Here is a 22,933-nt window from a genome sequence, read left to right on the forward strand (position 1 = left end):
CCTAAGGAGGATCCGGGGTCATACCGTCCAATATCCCTCAAAAATTCGGACACTAAAATCTACGCTAAGGTCTTGGCTAATAGAGACCCACTTAATGAGTAAACCAATGCAAAGCTCTGAATAGATATTGTTATACCCTGTTATCACATGCGGGATACACCTCAGGGTCCAGGGGAACTGGCATTTTGGGAAAAAATCCCTCCTCTTCATGCAAGATGGCCCATGGACCGACCTAGACCTAGTTGGGGAGGTTTACAGTGATAAGTGGGCTTTGGGCAGGTAGGAGCCTGAATTTATATTCTCTGTATGCACCCCCGGAACTGCAACCTGCAGCACTGGATGTGGTGGGCTCAATGTTGGTCGAATTACTGGAAGGAAAGTGGGTAATCGGGATTGACATGAACGCTGTCATGTCACTCAACATAGATGTCCTAGGCGGGTCAGTGATGGGACGACAAACAGGACTGTTGAGGGAATTCCTTCGCACTATGGGCCTGGGGAACATATAGCGGCATCAACACCCATATACTAGACGTATACACACAGCGCGACCTCTCATAAAAATCTTTCTAGGCTAGATCACATATTAACCCAGACACACAATCTAGGGGAATTTCACGAGGCAACACACATCGCAAGAGGCGTGCCAGATCATTCCCCGGAAGAGGTGGTTTTAGGGGGCCCCTCACAGATCCTAAAATTAAGAAAGCTGTTAAGGCATGGACCGGACAATTCTTCCAGGAGAATAAGGGCTTGGTGACATCGGCACTTAATCAATCAATCAATCAATCAGTGACACTTATATAGCGCGCTACATACCCATAGGGTCTCAAGGCGCTGGGGGGGGGGGGTGCCGCTACTGCTCGAACAGCCAGGTCTTCAGCTTCTTCCTGAAGGAGAGGTGGTCTTGGGTCAGGCGCAGGTCGGTCGGGAGGGAGTTCCAGGTCTTGGCGGCCAGGTAGGAGAAGGACCTTCCTCCCGTAGTCGCTCTTCGGATGCGGGGGACGGCGGCGAGGGCGTGGTTGGCTGATCGGAGGTGGCGTTTGGGAGCGTAGAAGTTGATTCGGCTGTTGAGGTAGCTCGGGCCTTGGTCGTGTAGGGCTTTGTGTGCGTGGGTGAGGAGGCGGAAGGTGATTCTTTTGTTGACGGGGAGCCAGTGAAGGTCTCTCAGATGTCCGGTGATGTGGCTGGTTCGTGGGATGTCGAGGATGAGTCTGGCTGAGGCGTTCTGGATCCGCTGGAGTCTCTTCTGGAGCTTGGCGGTGGTACCGGCGTAGAGGGCGTTGCCGTAGTCCAGTCGGCTGGTGACGAGGGCCTGGGTGACGGTCTTCCTGGTCTCGGTGGGGATCCACCAGAAGATCTTCCGTAGCATGCGTAGGATGTTGAAGCACGCCGAGGAGACGTTGTTGACTTGCCTGGTCATGGAGAGGGAGGAGTCCAGGATGAAGCCCAGGTTGCGTGCATGGTCTGTCGGTTTGGGTGCGGTGCCCAGGGCGGGAGGCCACCAGGAGTCGTCCCAGGCGGAGGGTGAAGAGCCCAGGATGAGGACCTCCGTCTTGTCAGAGTTCAGTTTCAGGCGGCTGGTCGTCATCCACTCGGCTACCTCTTTCATTCCTTCGTGCAGGTTGGCTCTGGCGGAGGCGGGGTCGTTGGTCAGGGAGAGGATCAGCTGGGTGTCGTCGGCGTAGGAGATTATGCTGAGGTTGTGTTTGCGTACGATGGCCGCGAGGGGGCTCATGTAGACGTTGAAGAGGGTGGGGCTCAGAGATGACCCTTGAGGGACGCCGCAGATGACTTCGGAGGCCTCTGACTTGTACGGTGGTAGGCGGACTCTCTGTTTTCTTCCGTCGAGGAAGGAGATGATCCATTCCAGCGCCTTGTTCTGGATTCCGACGTTGCTGAGGCGCTGTACTAGGGTGCGGTGGCAGACAGTGTCGAATGCCGTGGAGAGGTCTAGGAGGATGAGGGCCGCTGTTTCTCCATTGTCCATCAGGGCTCGGTTGTCATCGGTGGCGGCGATGAGGGCGGTCTCGGTGCTGTGATTGGCTCGGAAGCCGGACTGTGAGGGGTTGAGGGATCCGTTCGTCTCGAGGAAGGCGGCCATCTGCTTGTTGACGGTCTTCTCGATGACTTTGGCTGGAAACGGGAGGAGCGAGATGGGGCGGTAGTTCTTGAGTTCAGTGGGGTCCGCTGTTGGTTTCTTGAGTAGAGCGCTGAGTTCGGCGTGTTTCCAGCTCTCAGGGAAGGTGGCGGTGTCGAAGGAGGTGTTGATGATGTCCCACAGGTGGGGTGCGATGACAGCGTCGGCCTTGTTGAAGACGTGGTGAGGGCAGGGGTCGGTCGGTGATCCGGAGTGGATGGAGTTCATCGTGCGGATGGTGTCTTCGGTGCTGATCGGGGTCCAGACGTGGAGGGTGGTGGTGGGGGGTGGTTGTTCGGTCATGGTGTGCGTTGGTTGGTTGTTGAAGCTGTTGTGTATGTCCGCGATCTTGTTGTGGAAGTATGAAGCGAGGGAGTTGCAGAGGTCTTGCGATGGGGTGATGTCGTTGTTTCCTGCGCTGGGGTTGGAAAGCTCTTTCACGATGTTGAAGAGCTCCTTGCAGTTGTGTGCGTTGTTGTCCAGCCGGTCCTTGAATGCTGTTTTCTTGGCGGCGCGGATCAGCTGGTGGTGCTTCCGGGTGGCAAGCTTGAAGGAGGTCCTGTTGTCCGGTATAGGTTCCCTTCTCCAGACTTTCTCGAGGGCTCGGCAGTTCTTCTTGGAGCTCTTGAGTTTGTCGGTGAACCACGGGGCTTTCTTGCTGCCGGGTCTGCTGGGCGGGGTCCTCAGCGGGGTGAGCTCGTCTGCGCAGATGCTGATCCACTTCGTAAGGTTGTCGGCGGCCTGGCTGGGGTTCGCTGAGCTGGCAGGAGGGTGCTGGCTCAGGGAGGTGGCGAGCTGGTCTGCTGTGATCTTGTTCCAGCTTCTGCTGGCGGCCTGTTGCTGGTGGTGGTGGGTCGTCGTTCTCTTGAAGGTGAAGTGGACGCAGCTGTGGTCCGTCCATTGAAGCTCTGTGGCGTGGCTGAAGTCGATGTCTGTGCTGGAAGAGAAGACTGCGTCAAGTGTGTGTCCGGCGAGGTGGGTGGGGGTGGACACCAGTTGCTTGAGTCCAAGATTGGCGAGGTTGTCGAGCAGGGTGCTGGTGTTGCGGTCGTTGTTGTTCTCCAGATGGAAGTTGAGGTCCCCCAGGAGGATGTAGTCAGCGGAGGGGAGGGCATGCGGGCTGACGAAGTCGGCGATGTCCTCGCTGAATTGTGTGCGTGGTCCAGGGGGTCGGTAGATCAGGGTGCCTCTGAGGGTGGTGTTCGGGTTGGTGTGGATCTGGAAATGCAGGTGTTCGGCGGTGGTCAGGGTGTTGTCGGTGCTGGTCGTGAGACGGATGGTGTTCCTGTGGATGATGGCTATGCCTCCTCCCATCTGGTTGGCGTTGCGGTCCCTCCGGACGATCTTGTAGCCCTCTGGGATAGCGATGGCGATGTCGGGAGCTGAAGAGGCGTTTATCCAGGTCTCCGTGAGGAAGGCAACGTCAGGGGCTGTGGCGTCTAGGAGGTTCCAGAGTTCGATGGCGTGTCTGTGGACGGAGCGGGTGTTGAGCAGGATGCACTTGAGGTGGGTGCTGCTGGTGTTCGACTTGGCGGGTGCTGGTGCGAGGCAGGTCCGGATGCAGGTGAATTTGCAGGCGTGGCAGCTGAAAGGTCCGTGGGTACGTCGTGGAGTGGCTTGATGGCATTCTGGGAGTCGGCCGGTGTTGAGTGCGATGAGGGTGGCGGCGGAGTACGTCAGGCGGGTCGGTCGGGGTCTTCGGGGGCCAGGGGTCCTGGCGCTGGTCGCGATCCGGTCGCGGACGGGCGCAGACGGGCTTACCTTTGGCGCGCCTTCGGCGCACAATCGGCGCTCCCGCTGCGCGTGACCGCTGTGCGTTCGCACGGTCGCCATTTAAGGCGAAGTGCGCGGGTGGGCGGAGCAGCTGGGAGGCGAGAGCGGGGAGGGAACAGAAGAGAAAAGGGGCGGGGCAGATGGCGGTGGCGGGAAGCGGGAAGCGGGGAGGGAGAGCGGAGGGCGGCGAGGTAGGCGGGCAAACAGGAAGGAAACTGACCACGGCACAGAGGTTACATTAAATTAAACAGGCACAAATGGAGGGCAAAATAAGAGGCAAAACAGGAAGGAAAACGATGTTACGGCACAAAAAAATACAGGCACAAATGACGGGCAAAACAATGGTAAAAACAGCTAAAGAAACGATCACACGGCACAAAAGAAACAAGCACAAATTTAGGGCAAAACAACTGGCGAAAATCAGAGGGGAGCGACCAAGGCGGCAGCGAGGCCGGCGGCGAGGCAGAAGGCAGGCAATGGGGCACACGCAGCAGCTGGTGGCCGTGCGGCGCGGGGGTGTCCCACAAGTGGGTCACACTCACCTGCGTCGCACGGTCGCCATTTAAGGCCAAGTGCGCAGGTGGGCGGAGCAGCTGGGAGGCGGGAGCGGGGAGGGAACAGAAGAGAAAAGGGGCGGGGCAGATGGCGGTGGCGGGAAGCGGGAAGCGGGGAGGGAGAGCGGAGGGCGGCGAGGTAGGCGGGCAAACAGGAAGGAAACTGACCACGGCACAGAGGTTACATTAAATTAAACAGGCACAAATGGAGGGCAAAATAAGAGGCAAAACAGGAAGGAAAACGATGTTACGGCACAAAAAAATACAGGCACAAATGACGGGCAAAACAATGGTAAAAACAGCTAAAGAAACGATCACACGGCACAAAAGAAACAAGCACAAATTTAGGGCAAAACAACTGGCGAAAATCAGAGGGGAGCGACCAAGGCGGCAGCGAGGCCGGCGGCGAGGCAGAAGGCAGGCAATGGGGCACACGCAGCAGCTGGTGGCCGTGCGGCGCGGGGGTGTCCCACTTATTCTCTGGGAAGCCTATAAGGTGGTCATCAGAGGCCAGACCCAGGCATTAATTGGGGTGGCGAAAAATGCAGAGCTAAGACACCTAGTAGAGCTCTGGCAGAAGGATGAAGTCCCCTTGCCTCTTGAGGGTCCCTGGGGTCCAACTAGCACTCCTGTTATGTCCAGTAAGTTCCAAACAGCAGGATTGCTGAGTTCTGATAGCAGGCCATGCCCCCTTTGTGCACCAGTCTGTAAACGCGCCTCCTGGCAGGCTCTTGCTTGGGGATGAAGTCCCCTTCACTGCTGGGGGTCCTTAGGAGCCAACTAGCCTATCTGTTTCCTCAGTAGGCCTCACATAGTGGGATTGCTGAGAGGTGGTCAGTCGGAGGCCACCTCTCATTTTATCATTGTCCCGAGGCTGGCTCCCACACTTTATTTAAAAAAAAAAATTCAACCAAACCCCAACAATTTATATATTTTTTAAAGGCTTTTTTGGTGCAGGCATATGGGCTTAGGGTGTTTCCACCCTAAACCCTTTCCTTATATAAATGTACTAGTATATCCTGTAGCCAAGTCAGGACCTAAAACCCCTATAACCCGTATGTGTCCAAACATGCAGTGCGCAACCTCTGATTATATGATGTGCAGACAACTTTGTTGTTTGCGATGGTACTCGCCACAATTACTATGTGATACTGTTATGGTTGAAAGGTTTGTTAAACCATTTAAACATCATATGGGAGACAATACAGTTAAGAAACATTACTATAACCAATGGTACATTCTTTCCTTCTTACCTGATAGTTTACTTCAATTAAGGGTTTATTCGAATTTATGATCAACTCAAAAGGGATTCCAACCTAGAGAAAAATAGTCACAGTTTACATATTTATTTTTAACACAAAGTTGCAATATTAGTACTTTAGAAAGATTAAAGGAATTAGAGATTCATACAGAACAGGTTTACATATACACAAACAGGACAAGCACTCTCCTTAGGTTCATAAACAAAAATGTCACCCATTTTCAGCTCTTCAATCTTACTTGCAAGCTCCATTTACTTTCCAAGATTATACTACAGGAAAGTAAGGCAGAGATAAATAAATGTTATTATTTTCAAATTCCAATACAACTAGGAAGACTGTGCCGAATATATCCCACTGGGGTGGACGAAATATATATGCATTCTGCATTGCTGAAAGTAACGGTAGCATCAAAGTACAAGCATTGGTAAACACATTAGGTTTCGCCTCTGTGATTATTATTAAGCAGTTTTTTTGCTGCAAGTTGTAGCTTGCTGAGTAGTTGTATAGTATATGTTACAGAAAGTTTGTTAAAGTGTTACAAATTGTTTATGTACAAAAAGGCAAAATATTGAGCTGTTACAAGTGGTACAGTGCGGGTAATTCATTTAAAAAAAAAATATTTTTATTGTCACTCAGTTCAGAGCATAGACAGAACAAATACAATCACTTATAAAAATCAATCCATTGGCTAGCATGTTTAAGGATACAGTAAGTAACAATATGAGCAAGCTTATATGTCAAAAAACAAACCAAAAATATATGTACAATAAATCGAACAGCTATTCTAGGCTTCCCAAATGATCAATCATAGGCTGCCAGATTTTAATCCCAAATTACTTTTTTCTCATGGATTTAAGACCATACAAATTATATTCTAAATAAAACCAATTATAGAACTTTGCCCGCCACATCTCATATGAGGGTGCTTTGGGCTTCAATCACATAGAGGCAATACATAAGCGGGCAACTGACATAGCCATAAAAAAAAAATATTAATTTGAATAATACAATGGCTGAGTATCCATATCTTTACATACTCCAAAAATCCTCATCTCTCTGGATATCAGCGCTTCAAAGTTGGAAATATTTGACAGAAATTGTGCAATAGATACCAAAAAAGATTTCAATACAATACAGTCAAAAAATATATGCTGAATGTCCGCGTTATCAGCTTGACACCTATAGCATTTCCCATTATGGATATTACCCCACTTCATCATCTTAACCGCTGTGCGGTATAAATTGGCCCTATTGCCTTAGTTGTTTGGGAGGGCAACTTGGGTGGGGATGTGTGGGATGGGGGAGGGTTCCTGGGGAGGGCTCACAGGGTGTAGGGGGGGGTAGCTTTCGGGGTAAGGGTGTCAAGGGTTTAAAGGGAAAAACACCAGTTCAAAGCATATTATTATGCAACTTATAACGCGCAGACTAAACCCGAAGGTATCAAGGCGCCTATCAAAACCAATCAACAAAATTAGCAGAGCACCACTACGGGTATGCACGTGTAAAAAGGTGAGTCTTTAGCGTGGATCTAAAAGTTTGGAGAGAGGGGCGGGATCTTACTTCCAAAGGGAGGGCATTCCACCATTTAGGTGCCAGGAAGGAAAAGGCCTTACCTCCCCATCTTGCTTTTCTGACACGAGGTACAGAAAGAAGAAGTTTGTGACTGGAGCGAAGATTCCTACTGGGGTTATGCTGAGAAAGAATGGATCCCATGCCTGTAGGGCTGGATTTAGCTAAGGCTTTATACACCAGGCACATGGATTTGAAAAGGATCCGGTACTCAACGGGGAGCCAGTGAAGTTGTTTTCGGGCTTCGGTGGCAGAGGCACGTTTCGGTAGGTCAAGAGCAAATCTCGCTGCCGCGTTCTGGACCACCTGCAAGCGCTGTAGATGACTCTTGTTCAGTCCTGCATACAGCGCGTTGCAATAATCCAGTCGCGAGCCCAAGAGAGCGACAGCAAGTTGCTTTCTTGCCTGGGGTGACAAAAAGTGCCTAATTTTCCTTAGAATGTGGATAATCCCCCAGCAGGTCGAAACAGTCCTGTTGACCTGTTGGCACATACTAAGGGTGGGGTCGATCATAACTCCCAAGTTTTTTGCTGACGAGGTGGGCTCAGGACATAAGCCTAGCGAGTTCGGCCACCACTCCGCCGACCAGATCGTTTCCTTTCCTCCAAAGACCATCACCTCCGTCTTCTCCCCATTCAGTTTTAGTGAGTTGTGGATCATCCACTGGCCAACTGCCTCCATGCAAGATCTAAAATTGGCGGCAGTTGACGTAGCTGGCTGGGAGAGAGAGACTAGGATCTGAGTGTCGTCCGCGTAGGAAACTACCTCCATCCCAAAAGATCTAATGAGTCTGGCAAGGGGGGTCACATAGATATTAAAAAGGGTAGGACTAAGCGCTGACCCTTGAGGGACCCCACATTGCACAGACAGGGATGGAGATAGAAACGATCCCAGCATTATCCTTTGTTCTCTATGGTCGAGGAAAGAGGAAAGGAGTCCCAGAGCAGGCCCGCGGACCCCGATCTCCCTCAGGCGAGATGTTAACACCACGGGAGACAGGGTATCGAAGGCCGCTGTGAGATCTAGAAGGATCAGGAGGGAGGTCTGACCCTCGTCAACTCTAGTGCGGATAGTATCCAGCACTATGGTGAGGGCGGACTCGGTGCTATGTTCCCTCCTGAAACCATGCTGGGAGAGATCCAAACAGCCCGAGCTCTCCACAAATGCAGCCAGATGTTTATTCAGATGGGCTTCGAGCATCTTTGCGGGAGCCGGGAGCAGTGAGATGGGGCGAAAGTTTTTTAACACCCCGGGGTCCAGAGAAGGCTTTTTAAGCAAAGGTTTTACTACAGCATTCTTCCACTGCTGGGGAAAAATGCCTTCCTTCATCGCCCTGTTCATGATGTCAACCAAAGGAGGAAGGAGAGATTCTCTGCACTGCTTGAGGATCTTTAGCGGGCAGACATCCAACGGAGAGCCAGATTTGGTTTTGTCAAGCAGGATATCAAGATCCTGACAGGAAAGAGGAGGAAAGGAAGTCAGATCCTGATGTTGAGAAGATTCAACAACACCGGGCTCAGGAAGAGCAGGCAGCAAGGGAACGGCGGTCAGGGATTTTTGGACCTCTAGAGCAGCATAGATGTCGGCGATCTTTGACTGAAAGAAGGCAGCTATCTTGTTACACAGGTCCTGAGAGGCAACCACAGGATCCGGTGTCTGAAGGGCCGTAAGGAAATCAACAATCCTAAAGAGTTCTCTAGGAGATGAAAGTGAGGAAGTGAGTGCCGTGAAATATTCCTGCTTGGTCTTAATAACTTCCAATTTGTAATTTTTAAGCAGGACCCTATGGGCTTCTCTATCCTTAGGGGCCCAGCTAGAATGCCATAAGCGTTCCTGCCTTCTTACTTCCTGTCTCCGAAGCCGGAGCTGTTCAGAGAACCAGGGAGCTGAAGGTCTTTTCCTAGCAGAATAACAAGACCTTGCAGGAGCCAGCTCCTCTAAGGCCTCCGCAATGGTGTTTTCAAATATAGAGACCGCTGTGGGGGTATCTGCCTCCCGAGGAATGGACAGACTGGATGTCCATGGATGGAAGGAGTCTTCCCTGATCTTTTTGAGGTTCCTTCGCACTTCCATGGTGCTCGAGGCCCTTCTAATAAAGCCCCGTGTAGGATACATCATATTGAAGGGAACGGCCAGATGGTCCGACCAAGAGAGATGGAAGGGGTTGGCAACTGTCAGCCTAGGGTTGTTAGAAAAGATGCCATCGAGCGTGTGCCCCGCTCTGTGGGTGGGACCGTTCACCAGTTGGGTGAGTCCGCAGGCAGACATTATTTCTACCAGGGAAATAGTGTCGTGAGCCTCCAATAGCTCTAGGTGGAAATTGAAATCACCTAGAATGGTCAGATTTTGTCGGCCAAAATAGGGTTCCAGAACCTGCATCAATTTCAGCCCAAATCCTGCTCTTGGGCCAGGGGGGCGATAAACCAAGATTCCATTAAAGCCTACGTTGTAAGACTGTTGGAGCAAGCTTATTCTTTATGTTATATATTAAGGGCTTTTGTCAACTCAAAGCTCAGCTTAGGGTGAATGGTTAGTAATAGTTTACGCATATGTTCGTTTAATGTGTGTGGATTGAACAATACTGTTAAACTTAAACGCGTGATGCGGGAAGTGCGATTAATTAACCCTGATATTATATGCCTTCAGGAAACCCATGTGCCATGGGGGAATCGGAGGATATTAAGTGAATTGGGCTATACATTATTTGTTGCATCACGGCAGACTACTATAAATCGTGGGGTTGCTATTCTGGGACGGCAAACGATAGCCACTACGGGCAATACTAAAGCTGATAGTTTAGGGCGTTGGGCAATTGTGGAGTGTATCATTGGGGGGTTACTGTTACAATATGTTCGGTATATGGCTCGAACTTGGACGAAACTCAGACTCGTGAATTTCTGAATGTTGAACTGGCATTGTGGGGTACCCCCTTATTATTATTGGGTGATTTTAACATACATGGGGAGTCTTTTACTTGGGATTCGCAGTTTACTAGCTACGCTGGCCGTAAGCCGCATGTTTTTAGAGCATTTCAGCAATTATTGCTCCAGCATGGTTTAGTGGATGGTTGGTCAGCGGCTAACCCAGGTGAACCTGGGTATACGTTTCTTTCTTCTTCGCATGAAAAACTGGTTCGCCTAGATTATATTTTTCTACCTAGGTCTTTCATGAGTGGTGCTCGTATGCAGGTAATGCCACAAATCACATCAGATCATGGCCCTGTCGTTCTAGACTTGCCTCCTTTTAAGATACAGCGGGTACAGCGATCAATTTCATTTAATAAGAAATTACTACTTGATGAAGAATATGTACACCATGTTCAAGTTTGGGCTCAGCAATTTCTTGACTGTAATAGAGGTACAGCATCCCAGGAGATGGTATGGGACAGCTTTAAGGCGGGGCTGCGGGGTGAAACTTGTAGTTATGGATGGTTTCAACAGCGGCAACAGAAAACTGAAATGGATAAATTGTTGGTTGATTTAAAAAATGAAGAACAGCAACTTATTTTGGATATTGGAGCACATCGTGATAGTGAGCTGACACAGACTAAGGATGTAGGTCTTAAGGCAAGGATTAATGGTGCCTGGAGTCGTGATATAGCATGCCAATATCAAGCTCATCGAGCAGAGAGATAGGAGTATGGTGAGGCTGTTGGAAGGTGCCTAGCCCAAAGACTTCGTGGGCGACAGACACTATAGAGGCCTTAGAGAACCATCAGGGGGACTTGGTTGAGTCGATGGATGGTATACTGCAGGTTTTTCAACCGTATTATACTGAGTTGTATACCCAAGAACATCTTCCTCATGATCAGATTGAACAGTTTGTGGCTAGATTTGATCTATTTACAGTGGAGTCTACTATTAGAGAGGAGTTAGAAACACCAATAACGATGTTAGAGCTCGAGATGGCACTTAAGCACCTTGCGCTTGGGAAAGCTGCCGGTCCGGAAAAATTGCCTCTCGAGCTATATCGCTTGTTATTTTCTATTATTAAAGACGATATGCTGGCTACGTTGATCGCTGCTCAAACTGGCAACCCCCCTCCATCGTGGGATGATGCGAGTATAGTGGTCTTCAAAAACAAAGATAAGCCCCTATATCTTCCGGGGTCTTCCGGGGTCTTACAGACCCATTTCTTTAATTAATGTCGGTGCTAAGATTTATTCCAAAATTCTTGCTGGCCGTCTAATCCAAGCAGTACCATCATTGGTGTCTCATCATCAGCATGGTTTTCTTCCAGGCAGAAGCACAGTTAATCACCTACATTGTGTGATTGCTGTTTTGGATTATGCATCTGCGCTTCATAAAAATGTTGGTTTTGTGTTTTTAGACGCTGAAAAAGCATTTGACCGTGTGGCGTGGGCATTTATATGGGCTATTATGGGTAAAATGGGGTTTGGACCCCAATTTCAATCTGCTCTACAAACTATGTATAAACGACCAAGGGCTAAGATCTGCTGATGGGGCAGGAGTCATCATTCGTCAATATTACTCGTGGTACGCGGCAGGGATGCCCATGCTCGCCATTATTGTTTGCTATTTATATTGAGCCACTGCTGCAGATGCTAGCGGCCTCTCAGCGTATACAATCAATGGTTGTGGGTGATAGCTATGTACGTGTGTTAGCCTATGCTGACGACATTGCGGTTATTACATCTGATCCTGAACAGGTCTTATCGGAAATTGAAAATATAACACAAGAATTTGGTAGAGTGTCTGGGTATAAACTGAACATTACTAAAACCCAAGTAGAATGTACAGCCGGGCTATGCCTTAACGATGCACGTGTTACCCAGGAGGCTAAATATCTAGGTATCAAAATTAGGTTGTCCCTCCAAGAGTTAGTTACGGTTAATTGCACTGATATATTACAATCAGTTAAACATCAGCTGGAAAAGTTCGAATGTCTTCATTTATCACTAGTGGGGCGACGCAATGTTTTAAAGATGTCTATCTTGCCTAAGGTACTTTATTATTTTCGTACTGTGCCGCTGGAGCTGCCACGAGTACAATTGACGAAGTTGCAATCTATTGCTGATCGATTTTTATGGGGTTCGAAATCTCCTCGTCGGGCGTCTAAATTTATGACACTCCGGCCTTTAAGAGGTGGATGGGGTGTTCCAAATTTTGCTTTTTACTATTTAGCTTGCCTTCTCCAGAATATTAAAATTATGGTGACTGGGGTGGAACCTCCGACATTTGAAAGCCCTAATATTTATTCAATGCTATTGGGTAGCCAATCTCGACAAATGCTGTCGCGTTTTCTTGAACCAAGTTATTACAAAAGAACTAGGTTCAAGGTTATATTAACAGCATTCAAAGGCTGGCTGTGGGTACGTAAAATTATTTCTCTTAAACATATTAATTTTTATACCACCTGTGACTCAATAGAACTACTCCCTCCTATATTTAGGGACAGCAAGATGCGGACATGGGCGGGTAAGGGCATTGTTTGTTTAGGCAGTATGTTTGATGCTGGCACTCTGGCTACATTTGAAGATTTAAAAACAAAATATGCGGTTCCTCAGCATGATTTATTCAAACATTTACAGCTCCGGGACTTTATCTTTAAACATCCAAATATAGTATCTTTAGGCACTAATGATCTTCTTGAAATTTTGAATAAACCTGTCTGGATTGGGACTTTATATAATAGCCTATTGAGCACACAGAGCGATGATATTGAGGTACAAGAGCGGAAGTGGAGCACTAGACGTGGTATTTCTGATTTATTTGTTCAAGAATCAATCAATATGGCTGCTAAAATTATGTTGACCGCCAATTTACGTTCTCAACATTATAACACTTCATTTAATTTATACCACAGTGCTGGTAATTAATAGCGAGTTTTCGAAAAATGAAGTGAAAGAGGGAGATAATAGAATTAATTGGTGTAAGAGTAATATTGTGTGTTTAGAGGAGTTCCAACAACTTTTGGGCCTAGTGCCCTTGTACCTGATGAACCATTCAAATCATGACCCTATTGCCTGTAAGGTAACTGCATTTGTGACTGCTTGTTTAGTAGTAAATTATAGCAATTTTTGGTGTTGAGATGAGTTATAACAATTTTTGGCCCTGGTGCCACTGCACCTACTACACATTCAAATCATGACCCTATTGCCTGTAAGGTAACTGCACTTGCGATTGCCTGTTCAGTTGTAAAATATTGCAATATTTGGTGTTTAGAGGGGTGCATAGAGATTGGGCCCCCTGTGTTACTGCGCTTGCTGCACCATTAAAATCATGTCTCTAGTGCTTGCAAGGTAACCGCACTAGTGACTGCTTATTTAGTAGTTAAATACAGTAATATTTGGTATTTAGAGGAGCTCTGATAACGTTTGACCCGGTGCCACTGCACCTGCAGCACCATTCAAATCATGACCCTGCACTTGTGACTGCCTGTTTAGTCATAAAACATAGCAATATTAGGTGTTTAGTGGGGCTCTTAAAGCTTTTGGTCCTGCTGCTACTGCACCTAAAGCACCATTCAAATCAGGACCCTGTTGTCTGCAAGGTAACTGCGCCTGTGACTGCCTGTTTAGTAGTAAAAGACAGCATAGTACTTGTATATTAACTTTATTTTTAACTTGCAATGTTTATTTCAACATAGAATCTGATCATAATGACCAAATAGATTAATCTCTTTAGCCTCTTTCTGCACCTTTCCTGCTTGTTCCTGTACCCCTCTTGCCTCTTTATGCACCCTTCTTCCCCCTTTCTGCAACTCTCTTGCCGCTTTCTGCACCTCTTCTGCCGGTTTCTGCAAGTCTCTTGCCTCTTTCTATACTTCACTTGCCTCTTTCTGCACCTCTGTTGCTTCTTTCTGTACTTCTCTTGCCTCTTTCTGCGCCCCTGTGGCCTCTTTCTACACTTCTCTTCCTTCTTTCTGCCCCTCTTGCCTCTTTCTGCATCACTCTTCCCTCTTTCTGCACCCCTCTTCCCTCTTTCTGCACTTCTCTCGTCTCAGTCTGCCCAGCTGTTCCCTTTTTCTGTACCCCCTTTGCCTGTTTCTGCTACTCTCTTGCTTTTTTCTGCAGTTCTCTTTCCTCCTTCTGCACCTCTCTTGCCTCTTTTTACACTTCTCTTGCCTGTTTCGGCACATTTCTTGCCTCTTTCTGCACCTCACTTGCTTCTTTCTGCAACATTCTTGCCTCTTTCAGTACCTCTGTTTCTTCTTTCTTTACTTCTTTTGCTTCTTTCTGTTGCCCTCTTGCCTCTTTCTGTACCCCTCTTGCCTCTTTGTGTACCTCTCCTGCCTAATTCTGTAACTCTTTACTGTTCTGCAGTTCTCTTGCCCTTTTCTGCAGTTCTCTTGCCTCTTTCGCTAGATATCACGCTCCTGAGGCAGAAGTCGGGAGTTAGGACACTTCATTCCGAATTTGTGCTTCAATTTCTTTTAATATCGCCGTTTTTTAATACCACCTATTTGTCCATCTCAGCACAACTGCCCCATTCTTACCTGCCACATTACATCCTGTTTGCTTGCTTTCCCCCCGTGGGACCTCTGTAGTCTTCTCTGAGCCAATTTAGGGCTTGTTTGATTGACGATCCCCTCACCCCCCAGGCACAGACAGCGGGCGCCATCTTGGGTGAGGAGGACAGCGTTCTAGTGCCAGGGCCGATTTGGGGCCTTGCTCTATAAATTGGACGCAGGGAGCAGATAGGTAACTCGCTAGATTTCACGCTCCTGAGGCGGAAGCCAGGAGTTAGGACACTTCATTCCGAATTTGTGCTTCAATTTCTTTTAATATCGCAGTTTTTTAATACCACCTATTTGTCCATCTCAGCACAACTGCCCCATTCTTACCTGCCACATTACATCCTGTTTGCTTGCTTTCCCCCGTGGGACCTCTGTAGTCTTCTCTGAGCCGATTTAGGGCTTGTTTGATTGACTATCCTCTCACCCCCAGGCACAGGCAGGGGGCGCCATCTTGGGTGAGGAGGACAGCGTTCTAGTGCCATGGCAGATTTGGGGCCTTGCACTATAAAATGAACGGCATTCCCCATCCGCGCAGCGGGCGGGCGCAGCGGGCGCACCAATGGCGCGCCAGAGGCAAGCCAGTCTGTGCCAGTCGGTGCCCAGCCGGGCCTCGGGCCAGAACCTACGTCCACTTTTTCTAACGGCTATATCCGTTACACACGGAAGGATCTTCTTCTATTGAGACCCCCTAAAAATACGCTCTGCCATTATGTGCATAAGCAGGAAAACACTTATACTCACTATAGTCTCTGTAGCTCCTATTTACGGGGATTTAATCCTGACTCTCCAGCCCCCACGGATTTGCACATGGCCCTTTTTAATTGTAGGTCCCTCCCCAAGCACTCTCTGGAGATTAATTTTATGCTACAGGACCACAAATTAGATATATTATTCCTTACGGAAACATGGCTAACCGCCAACTCAGAGGCTGACATTGTCCGGGCTCTCCCCCCGGGGTTTTTAATTCACTCTCAGACTAGTCCTTCTGGTAGAGGGGGTGGACTGGCCATACTTTACAAAGATCACTTCGTTTGTAGAGTGAAGGATGGTGGCATTTCAGAGTCTGAAAGCTGCCATTTTTCTTTCCAACTATCTCCTACATTCTCTTTTACAGGCCTTTTAGTGTACCACCCCCCTGGGAACTCTAGCCACTTTGTTAACTCCCTCTTAGAAACAGTTACTGTCCTGGCATCATCCTCCACCAATTTTACCATCCTTGGGGATCTTAATCTTCATTTTAATGACCCCCTAGACGCAGTGGCGGAGGACCTCCAACTCGATCTTAGATCATACGAGATGTTACTAGTTAATACGGGCGCTACACATAACAAAGGCCACCTTCTTGACCCGGTTTTCACCAATATTCGGTCACTTCAGGCTAGCTCCCCCTTCCCCCTCCCCTGGTCAGACCATTTCTTGATCCCTTTCTCCTGGCAGGGTGAGTTTGAAATATCACAAACCCCTAGGATTTATACTTTGGAAAGGGCTTGGTCTAAGCTCTCCGTTGAGAACTGGACTCACCTACTCGAACACTCCATCCCTCCCCATGATCCGAACCCCGTGATTGCTGACACTAACTTAAATAATTGGCTCACGAGCTCATAAGACCTAATCCTACCAAAAAAAAGACTGGGGAAAAAGACTGGGAGAGTAGGCTCTGCCCCCTGGTATACTCCTGAGCTCAGAATCCTAAGAAAAGACTGTAAGAAGCTCGAGCGTACTTGGAGGAAAGACTGGAGCAATACAAATAAAGATATATACCGTGCTGCTATTAGATCATACAAAATCGCCCTTAGAGATGCCAAGTCAATGTTCTTCGACGAAAGAATCAAAAATTCCTCTAATTCCACCAGAGAATCCTTTCAGATTATTAAAGAACTTCAGAAGGTCCCTGATCCCCCATTGTCTCAAGATTTGTCAGGAGCCAAGTGCGATGAATTAGCAAACTATTTTGACTTAAAAATCAAAAATATCTCAATTACCCTGCCTCAATTGGTCAGCCATGCTAACGCCGACAGCCTGCTCCCTGCCGTTGGCCCTCAGCTTAACGCTTTTAATCCAGTCTCAGGTGAGGAATTCCGTAAAGACCTAGCAGCCATGAAAAGCGGCTCCCCTAGTGACCCGGTCCCTATGCGGTTTCTTAAACAGATCGCCACTACCATTGCTACTCCAGCAACTGTGCTCATTAACACCTCACTTTCCCAGGGCATTGTTCCGCCCAGTTGGAAAGGGGCCATTGTAAAGGCCCTCCCAAAGAAACCACATCTTGACCCATTGGAGATGGCAAATTTTAGACCGATCTCACTACTCCCAGGATTTAGTGAGATCACGGAAAGATTGGTAAATTTCCAACTTTCCCACTTTCTGGAGTCAAACAAACGTTTGCGGAGCTCTCAAACCGGATTCCGCCCAGGCCAGGGCACAGATACGGCCCTCCTCTTTGTCATCGAGGAGGCATGGTGCATCTTGGACTCAGGGAGATCAGGGGCAGTGATCCTCCTGGATCTGAGTGCAGCCCTTTGACACGGTTAATCACTGTGTCCTGATTCAGCGCCTGGCTGAGGTGGGTGTAAGGGGCTCCGCCCTGGCTTGGCTAACATCTTACCTGAACAACTGCACTTTTCAGGTCTGGGAAGGCAGCTCACGATCTGCCTCAATCCCCCTCCAATGTGGCGTGCCTCAGGGCTCTTCTTTAAGCCCCACATTGTTTAATGTGTACATGGACCCCCTGGAGGATGTGGTTGTCCCGTTTGGGTTTAAAATTGTAAGCTACGCAGACGACACTCAATTGGTCGTCTCACTCTCCCAACTTCATCAATGCCCGGACAACTTTCATTCTTGCTTGATGAAAATACATGCCTGGATGTGTGATTCCTCTCTCAAATTGAATGGGTCAAAAACCAAAATCATGGTACTAGATCATAAGGGCACTTTTATACCTACTACCATCTGGCCTGCTTGCCTAGGGGATTCCCCCAGCCCAAAAAAAGATATTAAAAGCTTAAGGGTCTGGTTGGAACAGGACCTCTCGCTTAAAACACAAGCAAAAAAAACAGTGGCCTTCTACGGTCTGCTCGTAAAGTTCTTCCTCTCCTTCCCCAGCATTCTAGGAAGCGGTTAGTGCAAGGACTAGGTTTGTCCAGACTGGACTACAGTAATGCCATCTTTTTGGGGGCCCCTGAAGCCACCATCAATAAACTTCAAAAGACACAAAATGCCGCAGCTTGGCTATTAACGGGTACTTCAGTTAGGACGTCAGCAAAACCTGCACTTAAATCGCTTCATTGGCTCCCCATCCGTGAAGGGATTACGTTTAAATCTTTATGTATCGTTCATAAACTGCTTCAAGGTAAGGGACCCGCTATCATGAAGAGTCTAGTTACACCCTACAAGGCTAGTAGGCCCCTGCGCTCTGACAACGAGTGCCTTGCAAGAGTGCCAAGATTCAAGAAGGCACGCACAGGAGGCAGCCGTTTTTCGGTTAATGTGGCGTCACTGTGGAACTCCCTTCCTTCTAAATTGCGCATGGAACCCTGTCATCTGTATTTCCGGAAGTTCTTGAAAAGCTTCCTTTTCCCCAAGTGACCTTTTGTCTTCCATTCTCCCCCTTGAGCCGGACTCTAGTGCAGCGCTGGAATGCCTCCGGGTAACCATGCGCTTTATAAAACTGCTTACTACTACTACTACTTACTACTTTCTGTACCCCTTTTGCTTGGTTCTTCACTGCTATTGCTTCTTTCTGCAACTCTGTTCCCTCTTTCTATACCCCTCGTACCTCTTTCTGCACCTTTCTTGCGTCCGTCTGCACTCCTGTTCCCTGTTTCTGTACCTCTTTTGCCTGTTTCTGCACCTGTTGCTTCTTTCTGCAATTTGCTTGCCTCCTTCTGCACCTGTTGCTTCTTTCTGCACTTCTCTTGCCTCTTTCTACACTCCTGTTGCTTCATTCTGCACTTCTCATGCTTCTTCTGCACCTGTCCTGCTTCTTTCTGCACCCATGCTCTCTTTCTGCAATCGTCTTCCTTCTTTCTGCACTTCTCTTGCCACTTTCTGCACCTCACTTGACTCTTTCTGCACCTCTTTGCTTCTTTCATCTATTCTCTTGCCTCTTTCTGCACTTCTCTTGCCTGTGTCTATACCTCTTTTATCTCTTTCTCTATCTCTCTTGCCTCTTTTTGTACCTCACGAGCTTCTTTCTGTACCCCTCTTACCTCTTTGTATACCCCTCTTCCCTCTTTGTACAATCCTCTGGCCTCTTTCTACATCATTCTTCCCTCTTTCTGCAAAGCTATTGCCTCTTTCTGTTCTTATTTTGCTTCTTTCTGCACTTCTCCTACCTCTTTCTGCACCCTTTGGGCCTCTTTTGGCACCTCTGTTGCTTCTTTCGACACTTTTCTATCTTCTTTCTGTACTCCTTCTGCTTCTTTCTGTCCCTCTCTTGCCTCTTTGTGCACCTCTCTTACCCCTTTCTGCATCCCTCTTGCCTCTTTTACACCTCTGTTGGTTCTTTCTGCACTGCTCTTGGTTTTTTCTGCACCTCTTTGTAAATCTCTGCATCCTCTTTTGCCTCTGTCCGGACCCCGTTCCCTCCTTCTGCACCTCTCTTGCTTCTTTCTGAACTTCGCTCGCCTCTTTCTGTACTCAAATGGGAAGTGCAAGCTGTCAAGTTTAAATGTCTGCATGCTCTGGTGACTGAGGTACATGTCTACTTGTATATGTATTCTTACATGTGTTATGCATCTGAAGATGGTAGCTTAAAAAGTGGCTAACTTCTCCTAAAGGTGGTTAAGTCTTTTCAGTTCTACTCTGCCATTCGGTTGCACAAGCAGACATGTCTTATGTATATCTGTATTATAGAGCCTCTCAAATATACCATTGAATAACCATGTGCCCTGTATTGTCAGCAGAAAGAAATGCATACACCTTTTTTTATACAAATTTACAGAGTATGCTGTTTGAAACGCAGGTATTTAAGTGTTTGTATCTTTATTTTCATTTAACATGTCACTAGGTAAAAGCATAGACACGCATGCATACCTTCACAAACTTGGTCAGACTTACAACAGTTATATGATTAGGATTGCGGTTTTATATTTGATAGGCCTAACATTCTGAGCAGACGATTAATATGGAAACTTCAAGAGAAAAGTGATTTTTAAGACATCCCCGGAGAAGGTTTAGTGATTAGGGTAGTCTGTTGTAAGGTACAGTCAAACTAGGCCTCTTTCTCCACCTCTGTTGGTTCTTTCTGCACATCTCTTGCTTCTTTCTGACCCTTTCCTCCTCTTTCAGGACCTCTGTTTCCTCTTTCTGCATTGCTCTTGCTTCTTTCTGCACCTTTCTTCTTTCTGCACATCTCTTGCCTCTTTCTGTACTTCTCTTGCCTCTTTCTGTGCCGTTCTTCCTCTTTCTGCACATGTCCTACCTATGTAGGCATACTTAAAAATTACCATTTAAAAAAACCTTAAAAATTCACTAAAAAAACACTGGTTTCAGGGACGTTATAGGTGTACAATTGTCTGAGTGGGAGTGTATGGGTGCGTGAGTGTCTGAGTGGGTGCATGAGTGGGTCTGTGAGTGGATGCGTAAATGTCTGAGTGTGTGTGTGTGTCTCAGTGGGTCTGTGAGTGGGTGTGATAGTGTCAGTGTGTGTGTGTGTGTGTGTGTGAGTGTTTGTATGGGTCAGTGAGTGGATGTGAGACTGCCTGAGTGGGTCTGTGAGTGGGTGTGAGAGTTTCTCAATAGGTCTGTGAGAAGGTGTGAGAGGGTCTAAGTGAGTCTACCTATGGGTATGTGAGTGTCTGAGTGGGTCTGTGAGTGGTTGACAGATTGTCAGAGTGGATGTGTGAGTGGGTATATGAGTGTCTGAGTTGGTGTGTGAGTTGGTATGACAGTGTCTGAGTGGGTCTATAAGTGGCTATGATAGTGTCTGAGTGGGTCTATGACCTGGTGTGTGAGTAGATGAGTGGGTCAGTGAGTGGGTGTAAGATTGTCAGAGTGGGACTTTGAGTGGGTATATGAGTGTCTGAACAGGTCAGTGAGAGGGTGTAAGAGTATCTGAGTGGGTTTGTGAGTAGGTGTATGAGAGAGTGTATTTTTCAAAAGAATTCACAGAATCTGCTGTGATGGTACATGGGGCCCCACTTAGCATCACAGCAGGTTTGCAAAACCTTGCACCTGAAAAAAAATACAGTGCCTCCACCATGACCCCTTCTACTACATTAAAGCTAAATGTTTGCAACCTGGGACAGTTCCCCAATCTCTAAAATGGTGGCAACAACTTTCTACTCAGGTTGTGATAGGCCAATCATGGCATTGCTGTTGGTGCATGAATTCGTGAATCGTCACAATGGATTTTCACCTCTAGATATCTATAATTCTTTTTCCATTATTATCTCAGAAAGTACTGAATGGATTAACACTAAAACAGAAAAAGGGCTCTTTCTGGACCAAGATCTAGCTTTCTGCCAAATTTGGTGTAATTCTGCTCAGGGATTCAGGGTGCCGTTTTGTGTCTAAAATCTCTATGGGAATTAACATTGGACACACACTCTTTTTGGCCCCCCTTTTCTTGGCCACTGCTTTAACAGATCACCCAGAAACTTTCCATGCACTAGACAAAGTGGGGCACATTTTTTTTGTGAAGATCCATCAAACGGCGCCAAAGTTATAAGCAAGTCAAAAAAACACTTTTCCTATGGAAACTAGGCCCTAACTATAACTATCTACTGGTGAACGCCAGTAGGTATTATGTATGTGTGTATGTATGTATGCACGTATATACACACACACACACACACAGACATATGTATATACATTCACTGAAATAAACATAGGTTTCAGGGGCATTATAGTTAGCTGGACATTTCGCTCATACAAAACCATTTAAATTCCCTTGTTATAGTTAGTTCATCTATCATGTGTGATAGGTGACTTTCACATACACACACTGGTACGCAAGAGTTTGATTTATTTATATTCAGGTAGCTCAAGGTTTTGTGACTGACTCTCTATCGGTCACCAACATGGTCACATGTTAATGGAATGCTTAAACCAGATATAGGCTACTATTCACAACAGTTTTAAGGTTTTAGATGTGCTGAAGCTTTCTTAAGTTTAGCCTGGAATTCTCATTATTTTTCACATATTGTGTTGTATTAAAAGAAGAAAAGAAAAAAGGATTAGCCCACAGGTGGAGGGGGTGGAGCGATGGGACTTTTTTTATAAAGAAAGTTTCCAAGGCACATTGCAGATCATGAAAAAATGACTCATTTAAATACAATACTGGTACATGGAATGTAGAAAAATCATTACCTTAAGCTCCTGTGCTTGCTTTGCAATCTGAATATAAGCCCTACTAGGGGAGGAAAATACATGCTCGATATGTAGATGTTGAACAGTGCCCAGGAAACTGGCCTGAAATGTAATGACAATGGAATTAAAACGCAGCTTGACACCTCATCAAAGTATTAAATTCAATATTTAAAGTAAGCATGCAATATTATTGTTATGAGGATGGGTGCTTAATATATCGTGTCCAAATGTCTTGAGAGTAATCCTAGGGCCTCCTGTTTCTGCACAAACCAATGGAGGCCAAAACATGTTCATGACAGACATAAAACATAAATCAACAAGTCATGACTTTTAGAAATGGAAATGATTACATTTTTAGGTTGAGCCTATCAGACAGCGCAAGATGTCTGCTTGAACAATACCTATTGTGATCTTACCAAAATCTTACAGTGGGCTTAGAGCCCACCCATTGCTTAACATTGGATGTCTTTATTGTCATCTCTTTATCATCACCTCTTGAAGGGTGGCTTGCATCCTTCCCTGGATAACAACAGGTAACTACTTTGTAGGTCTTGCTGAACATCGTACATGCACTGTTGCTGTGAGGGATATGGTATACAGTAAAGGGCTAGGAACCTGCCCATTACTTACCATTTGCTGGCTTGATTGGCATTCGTTTTTGTTGTCTCGTAATGGGCCACCATATGCCTCATGGACCAAGTACTAATTGGTTTGATTTGATTAGTGTCCTTCCGCTGCTCGCTGTGTGATTCAGGGTGTTTTTTTATTTTTTCTGTCCATCATTTCCACTTTTATGCTACTCTTTTGGCTTGCCTTTAACTTCCGGTCGAAAGCTTTGTTTGCTG

The 22,933-nt window shown here is 47.1% G+C and overlaps 1 protein-coding gene across 1 annotated transcript in view; it reads right to left on the reverse strand.

Annotated features, from left to right (window-relative positions):
* LOC147707491 (CD109 antigen-like) overlaps window positions 1-22,933 on the reverse strand; it is an 871,995-nt gene that overhangs the window by 531,181 nt on the left and 317,881 nt on the right. Inside the window, exons 12-13 of the mRNA XM_086926508.1 lie at window positions 22,089-22,190; window positions 5,721-5,783 (exon numbers count right to left, since the gene is read on the reverse strand). Coding sequence (XP_086782634.1) covers window positions 5,721-5,783; window positions 22,089-22,190 — 165 coding nt within the window. The remainder of the gene's footprint in view (window positions 1-5,720; window positions 5,784-22,088; window positions 22,191-22,933) is intronic.

Source organism: Lissotriton vulgaris, chromosome 6, assembly GCF_964263255.1.
Source record: "Lissotriton vulgaris chromosome 6, aLisVul1.2, whole genome shotgun sequence".
Lineage (NCBI taxonomy): Eukaryota > Metazoa > Chordata > Amphibia > Caudata > Salamandridae > Lissotriton > Lissotriton vulgaris.